The sequence below is a fragment of the Rhinolophus sinicus genome, linkage group LG04, assembly GCF_036562045.2.
Source record: "Rhinolophus sinicus isolate RSC01 linkage group LG04, ASM3656204v1, whole genome shotgun sequence".
Classification (NCBI taxonomy): Eukaryota; Metazoa; Chordata; class Mammalia; order Chiroptera; family Rhinolophidae; genus Rhinolophus; species Rhinolophus sinicus.
The window spans coordinates 144,097,668-144,106,250 of NC_133754.1; the positions used below are offsets into that span (position 1 = coordinate 144,097,668).

Here is an 8,583-nt window from a genome sequence, read left to right on the forward strand (position 1 = left end):
GTTTTACCTTTTGAATGTGTGCTTATAAGATATTACATTTCCTACTTTTAATGAAAATGTAAATATAGGTGATGAAATAACTAAAGTGTATTTGGTTATATGTACCAAAAGCATTGCTTCCTATAGGTAGCTAGGAGCAGAAATAAAGAACAGCTCTTTCCAGGATCATTTCCATAGCTTCTGTGTTCTGAGAAAGGAAAGCTGACTTCTAGAAAGTTCTGATTAGAATAGGAACAGGTACAACCCCACCAGTTGCTCACTAGACTTAGAAAAGAAAGTAACTTGGTTATTTTCTAAAGTGGAGCTGAAGGAATCAATATGTTCAAACTGGATGGATATCCTGTGTTGTAGATCACCTGTACCAACCCTCCTTACTTTATAGATGAAAACAAGAAAGAGCCAAGATGCACAAATTTGCTGAGACTTTTGTGATCCAATTTTTTTACAGGCCTTTTTGAGATGTGACTTGTAAAGAGTGATTGATACAGACATGTAATCATAAATGTTCTTGTGAAGATGCTAACAGACAAGTCACAGCTTCTATCTGTACCTATAATGTCTCGTGAATGAAGACTAATGTAAACATTTGTAAGTGGTAAACTCCATATAGGACTCTCTTCTCTTCAGACAGTGATGGCGCATGGCTGCTATCTTTCCGCAGAAGAACTGGATATATTCAGGGACCGAGGAGCATCGATCTCGCATTGTCCCAATTCTAACCTATCGTAAGTCGGCAATAATTGATTGATAGGTTATGAACGTCTGAGTTGCAAATTAGCAGAAAACAAATACCTTTGTTTTCTCAATCATTCCTCCAGTATCTCTCTTCTATAGTTATGTTTGATTGGGATGGGAACTAGATAGACAGAGGTGCACGTGTGCTGTAATGGGGAGAAAGAGAGCACCTAACAGGACATTTTTTGCAGAGCATGCATTTGAAGACAGCCACATCTCTTAAAATTTCTGAGTTTGCACAAAACAGGAAATTAGAAATACGATAGAAAGAGTTCAAAACCAAGAGCATTCAGAATTTACAGCTAAGGACTGAAAGGGCACATAAGTCAGCCAGGTATTCCAAGGAGAGGCTGCTGACTTCCCATTACTCTGTGTTATACACACACTGGAAACGTACAAACTAGTAGAAATGGTGTAGTGCTACTGGAAGAAAACACCCTACAGTATATGTCACACTGCTGGATCTGACAGGAAGTCAGCTCACGTGGAAGGGACCTTGTCCTCTGGTAGCTCACCAGAAAGCCAAAGGTTTATTTATGATTGGTTCTTAACATTTTGAATGGTAATATATCCATAAGTAAATCAGGTGAAAGTTATGGCTTGTATCTTCAGAAATAAATCCAAAAATATAAAAATGCTGCATCTAATTTCAGGGAATCCATAGGTCCCATGATGCTAGGTTAAGGATCCATGCTCCAGGACTAGATACAGAAAGGAGCTTTCATTTCTGGTGCTGGTCAACCCAGAGTAGCGCTCCTACCTCTTAGAAGTAGGTTGGGATGGATTGTTTACATATTCATCCAACAGATTTATTTAGCTTGCTAGATTTTAGGGTTTGTTTGAGGGTTACTTTGTGTTCTCTTGTTTTGAGTTCTTGCACAAACAGATCATAAGACAAGGATTGACATACAAGTAGTTTATTTGGGAGGTGATCTCAGGAAACACCTAAACGGGGTGAGACAGAGAAGGGAAGACGTCAAGAATGCATCATTAGCCAAGGTACCACTGTGGGCTCCTGGAATTTAATCCTTTGGGAAAATTCAGGGAGCCAGTGTATGAAGCAGACCTCAACGTCATCCTGCCCAAGGGGTGGAGAGCAGGGATAGTTACATCCAAACACCCATCAGTTATTGGAGGATTGCTGGGTGGGGGTGAAGAGGCATCGATTCCCTGGAGCTCCCGACCTTCCCCAAACAAGGACAGAGCAGGCTATAGCAGCTGAAGAGAGCCCCAGGCAAAGAAGTGGAAGTCCTGGAAGTTAGAGTACAGGGACTTTGTGAATGAGAAAGTGATGTGTTAGTGGCAGTATGGGAAAGGCACAAGAGTCTCGGCGATTTGTTTCTGGAGTGTTTTAAGAGTTTCCAGAGGCTTCTAGTTTTTCGGACAGGTTGGTCACACATGACCAGGGATCTTGCCTATGTACAGCTTAGCGACCTTATTATAGTCTAATGGCCAGGTAGGGGAAGGATTTAACATCCCTTCAATTAGTTCTGTAACATCTAAATTAAAACATGATCCAGTTTTGCAAATTGAGGGTTGAAGTTAAATTTATTTATGGATATATTTCTGTTTAAATGGTCATTGCTACTCTTTCTTTAACAACTTAGAGAGCTTTACTGCATGTATGTTGGGGCATTGAAAATTATAGTTATGTGCATCTTGGAGCAGACCTCTTTGATCTTTGCATCTTTTCAGGATTGCTTTAGTTTTGTTTCTTTAGAAAGGGGGCACATCTGTTAAGCTCAGGGTCACGAGGTCTAGAATTCAGCTCAGGAACCATCTCTCCCAGTGGCAGCTGTCCTCAATGGCAGTGTTTGAACTCAGGCCTTCACTCACCAGTCTGCACCCCCGTTTCCTGTTATACCCCCCTTTTTGGATCTTGCACATTGCTAGTCATTCAAGGTAACAGATGGTTCCAAATTGAGTGGAAAGGCAATGCTTTATAATTTCTACTTCCTAACATAGAAGGATGGATTGGTTAAAAATATATTAAAAACTGGGAAGACTTTTACCAGATTTAATTTCTTCATTAATTTTTCCTTACACATGACCCCCTGCTTCTTCTTCTTGCTCGTGCTTCTTTATATCCTGCTAAGATTAACCTTAGCCCCAGGACTCAAGTTCCTTTATGATCCCTTTTTACTGCAGGACTTAGATGATCTGATTGGGCTGATGTGTTTGTGGCAGCATAAGAGCCGATGTGAAAGGAAACCCCATGTCAGTGACATCACCATCATTACTGTTAGCGTCCTTCTCTTGTTGGAACCACTTGGTCTCCTTGTTCTGACCATTTTCTCTCTCAACAGGCTCTGCAGCGGCTTTCTCAATGTGCTGGAAGTCCTGAAACATGAAGTGAAAATAGGGCTGGGTACAGGTTAGTAGTTTGCCATTTGGAGCTATAGCAAAGTGACTGATTAAGTGCATCACTTTTAATGTGACTAATTTTCAGATTCCAGTTCTATGTTAAAAAAAAATGTTTGGTTTTATTATCTGGTAGTAATATCTTGAGCTAATAAAATGGTGGGTTTGGAAGCCATAGGAAGATGTATGTAAAGGAAGACATTTTGATGTCACTAACTTCCTGAAAGCTTTTACTCACATTTACAGTTCAGACTAGACTATAACAGATAAGCCCTTCTAAAGTGTTTTAGAGATTCTTTTTAAAAAGGCCTTGATTTTTTCCCCTCTTTTGTTTTATCCTGGCTAGGCTTTAATAGTTTGGATTTGTATCTTTGTAGTTCTCGATAACGGTGTGATCACAAATATTGTCTCAAAAGAAAATGATCTGACCTTGCTGTAGTGAACACAAATTTCATCTATGCCGGCATTGAGAACTCTGAGTTATGTTGAGAACTTGCTCTGCTTTTAAGCAGCGTTAACAAAATGAGATTCCATTCCCATGGGCAGTCTGATATTTGCTAGGCTGAAGGACGTTCTTTGTGGCTGGTGAATTAGTGATGTCTCTTTTGTCACAGTACATTTTAATTGTTTTTCCTGAGTGTGTGCCATGCTACTCACTTGGAAAGTGTGCGTCAGGCCCAAATGTCTGGGCATATCCGCTGTGAGTCTGTGTGAATGAACTAAAAAAACAAAAAGTGGTTGTGAGTCACAAGGACTCATTTTTGGTTCTTGATGCATTTGTCTTCCTGATATTTAAGAGCATCAGGATGTTTGCATGTTGACTGATGGTTTTCATCATTTTCTGCAAGTCACCGTTACTTTTATACCGAGGAATTCACTGATAAGATACACAATTACACAATAATACAAAAAGATTTATTAATGTCTTTAAAATAGGTGTAATACTTGGATATGGACACAGGTATTAAGGCTGAAAACCAGTTATTTCACCTCCCCAGAAAAGCATTATTAGAAAAGAAAAAATGGCCAAGAGGTTTTATTACACACTTTAGTCAATTAATGAAAAATTTAGCAGACATGCAAAAATCAGATAGGTATTCTTTCCAAACTTTCTAGTTTGGGCTCTGTGATTTAAATGCATCACATGACTTCCAGTTCTTGACTTTGGGTTGTATAGCCATGACCAAAAACAATTACTTAAAGCTCTGTCACTTACCTAGCTGTAAGATGTTGAACAAATTAATTTTCTAAGGCTTCATTTCCTAATTTCGGTAACAACAACAATTATGACAATGTCTATCTTGCAAGCTTGTTTTGAGGCTCAAATGGAAAAAAAAATCCATATGAAGTAGTTAGCACATACTTGGTACATTGTATTAGTCGATAAAAATTGGCTTAACAGAGAAAGAGCAATGTTGGTTTATTGACCAAAAGTTTGATTCAATGTGGTGTATTTGCTTATTAAGTTGGACAATGCTGTTGAACTTTACATAGTCTCTGTCGCAGTAGCTACCCTATGCTCCACTATTTCTTAAACATTACTTTTGTGTATCAACTTGTCCTTTACTTATGGACTTTAGAAAATTATTTAACCTGATGCTATGGACAGAGAGTACGTCCAAGAGTGGGTCATTTATCATATCTATAATGAGTGTAGGTGGATCTGGACTTGCTCAAGTGTTAGATAGGGGAAACCCACCCACACAGAGCTTAACACAAATATTGCAGAACAAGAGAAAGCGGTCTCATAAAGTATAAAAAGATGAGCACATTTCTGCAAGCGATCTTCTTCAGGATCCAGAAGAAAAGTTCAGAAAATGACCATCACCCTTGGAGTACAAGAAGACATGGCACTTTGAAAAGACCACAAGTTGTGATGGAAAAGGAAATTTTTCAAATGAGAGGAGGACTGAGAAAAGAACAAACAAACAAACAAGAAGCAGCATGTAGATTATCATTCACAACCGGATGGAGGGTAAATGCTACAACCACTTTGGAGAACTGTTTGGCAGTTTCTTCTAAAGTTAAATATACATGTAAAAATGAACCAGAAATTCCATTTTGGGGTATATGTACCCTAGAGACATGAACACTTATGTTTGTTTGCAACAAGAGTTGTGCAGGGAAGTTTATACCAGCTTTATTCATAACAGTCCCCCGCCCTCAAAGGCTCTCCTCCAATTTAAGGCAAACCCCAAAATACCCTGAGGTGTGTTCTGTATTCTCTCCCTCTTCCAGTATCTTAATAAATTAATTACTTGGGCCACTGACTCCCTTTCACCATTCATTGTTATCTCCTCCCTACTGGATTATTCCTGTCAGCATATAAATAAATATTCTCTAGTATCTTCGGATCTCTTAAGCAAAGGAATGAAAAAACATATCTCTCTTAATCACACACTTGCTCTGGTTCCTGTCCCACCTTTCTACGTCCCTACACAGCAAAACTGCTTCGAAGAATGGGTACCCACACTGCTACCACTTTGTAGGCACTTTTCCATTCCTCCACCCACTTCAGGTAGGCTTCTTGCCTCACCCTCCATGGTAACTATCCTTGACCTTTTTCCCCTGGGCTTTTAACCACTGTGATCTCTTCTGCTGCCAGCTCCAAAGGACACCAGTCTGATCTTATATTGGACTTCTGAGCAGTATTTGCCATGGTTGACTACTCTGTCCTTTGTCCAAACAGTCTTATCTTGGATTCAGTGAAACCACACTGTTCTCATTTCCCTTCTTCCTGTTGCCAGCCCTTGTTTCTCTTCTCGGAAGGCCCTTTCTCCTCTCCTTGGCCATTCAAAAGCTCTCCTCAGGGCTCAGTCCTAGGCTCTCTCCTCTTTTTACTTTATCCTGTTCTTAGGAGACTTCATCCTCAACCTTGGCTTCACATGATTACGTGTTGCAGATGACTCAGTTATCCAGCTCAGACTCCTCTTTGAATTCCAAACCTGCATTTGCAATTGCTTCGTTTCTCCCTCCTCTTTGTCCCCTCCTCACAGAAACTCCGAAGTTCGTTATACCCCCAAACACATTTAAGCCTGGTTCTCTTAAATGGCTCTCCTTTTCAAGAGAATTCAGTTTCTCAAAGTAGCAATTTGGCCATTGTCTTTGGGGCCCTCTGTGGCCTTACCTCTCCCCCATGTCTAAGTGAGTACAACGCCCAATCTCATGACTTCTTACTATTTCCTGAATATATCCTCTTTCTCTCTGTCAGCCACTACCAGCCGATGGAAGCTGCCATTGTTGCTTGCCTAAATTCCTGCACTAGCTACCTAATTGGTCTCATATTCATCCTAGGCCCTTCTAATTCTGGCTTCTCTTTTCCAAAGAATCACAGTGAAAATCCAACCATTTTACCCCCTCCTGCTTACCACCCTTCAGTGGGATTTTGAGTATGCAAACCTCCTTACAAGGACAACAAAGCCCTGCAAGGTGTGATGCCGTCCACCTCCCAGTTTCATCTCCCACTACTTTCTCCTCCCCACACTGGCTATCTTTAAATGCCCTCTGGGTCATCCTCCCTTCTACCAAAGGACCTTTGTGTATCCTGTCCCTCTGCCTGGAATACCCTTTATGCCTGTCTGTGCATTGCTGAGTTCTTCTCATTCCCGTGTTAGGTTAAGTGTCATTGTCTTAAAGAGGTCTTTTCTGACCATCCCGTCTAAAGAGGCTTCCCACCTCCATCTACTCTGTCGCTAACCGAACACAGTTTAGAGTTAATGTTGGTTTTTTTATGTCTCTTTTCTTTCTCCACCACTATATAGTTAGCTCCTATGGAGCCCATAAGTTCTATTTATGAGTGTTTAAATGAATCAGGCACAGAGAAGGCTCAGTAAATGACGGTTGATGAATGAATACATAAGAAATGAACACACATATAAAATAATTTCCTTTTATCTTTTCATTGCCCTCTGGCTCAAGTTTTTACTCCTGTCTGGTTTGTTTGTCCTTATGTTGACTCTGGTAAGCAAATGATAGTGCCATTCTTTTTCATGCTGGTAGAGGGGCACAGAGTTGGGGATAGATTTTCTGGGAAAATGCATTCATTTTTCTCCACCATTCCCCCATGCAGCTTCTACCCTTTGGTCCTCATTTCCCCAGCATTTATGTTACTTAATTGTATTTTTTCAGCAACTGTTAAGATAGATGATGTTATTCCTGTTTTCTGAGAAAATTGAGGTTTGCAAGTACTAAGTAACTGACCAAATGTCAACAAAGCAAAAAAGTTCCAGATCCACAGTTTAAAACTAGGTCAGTAAAACATGACATTCGTTATTTCTTTTTTGACTCCATCGCAATGCCTCTTGTTATATGCTAAAGTAGGGATTCTACCTGCTTTAAATGTGTTGCAGAGGCAAGAGAAGCCACTGAGGCAGGGCAGGGATCAGGAAGTTACTATCACAATGGAAATCCCTGGAAGAAAAGCTTGACTAAATAACACGGGATGTGTGGTCCAGGGGTCATTCTTTGATCTGCACAATATTGTTCCTTTGTTGGCAGTTACTTTATTAACATGACAACTGAGAGAATATAGGATGATTAAATCATCATTTAAGGCAGCAATATAATAAGACAGCTCAAAAATTTCTCAACAAATTTCATAGCATTGCTTCCTAATCTATTCTTACTCTTTCTACGTGGATAGTTTTGATGAGATATTGAGGAAAATACTACTTTCTGTCATATTTTACAAAACCTGTTATTATAACTCGAGTATTTAAATCTTCCGTATTCACATGATCCTAATGGCATTGCTTTTGTTTTTCTGTTTCTTTCCAGTGTTTATGCACATACTTTTAAATATATATTCAATTTTTACATGTTTCCATACCATATAGTGATAACATTTTCATTTTGCCTATATATTTCACATTTTCTTTGTTCAGGCAATAAAGAAACGGCAGTGGACAAAGTATTTTCCCAAATCCGAAGTGTTATTCCCATATCTTATTTGTTTTCTTAGTTTGATGCTATGGTAAAAGAAAGTTTACTAGATGATTACTAAAATGGCCTAGTAACTTAAGTAGATGTAATAAAACTGGTTAAGGAAGTGGATGATCTTAACTGTTCTGGTTAAAGGAAAGCATTTTCTGAAAAAAATTTCATGCAAGTTTATCTAAGGACATGCAAGATAGTTGAACATAAAATTGAACTGCAATCTAGCATTATTACTTAATAGGCTATTATTATTACTTTTGCAATATATGTAGGCACTTAGAATTATGTATCTACTTAGAAATGATAGAAAGAATCCTTGAAGTATAAAGTGTATTTTTTTGGCTATACTTTTCCTCTAGTAAAACATGGTAACTTACTTGACATTTATTTATACAAACTCATTTAATAACTCCTATATTTGTTCTTGTCAATGGTAATATGTCAATTTAAGGATTATGAGGGACATCATTTTTTAAATGATTAAAAATCTCATTCCTCATCTGATGATGCTAACATACATATAAAACTGTCTACATCAGCATTGCTCATTTA

At 38.9% G+C, this 8,583-nt stretch overlaps 1 protein-coding gene across 1 annotated transcript in view; it reads left to right on the top strand.

Annotated features, from left to right (window-relative positions):
- GDA (guanine deaminase) overlaps positions 1–8,583 on the top strand; it is a 67,896-nt gene that overhangs the window by 48,870 nt on the left and 10,443 nt on the right. Inside the window, exons 9-10 of the mRNA XM_019736678.2 lie at positions 628–725; positions 3,042–3,109. Of these exons, the coding sequence (XP_019592237.2) occupies positions 628–725; positions 3,042–3,109 (166 nt within the window). The remainder of the gene's footprint in view (positions 1–627; positions 726–3,041; positions 3,110–8,583) is intronic.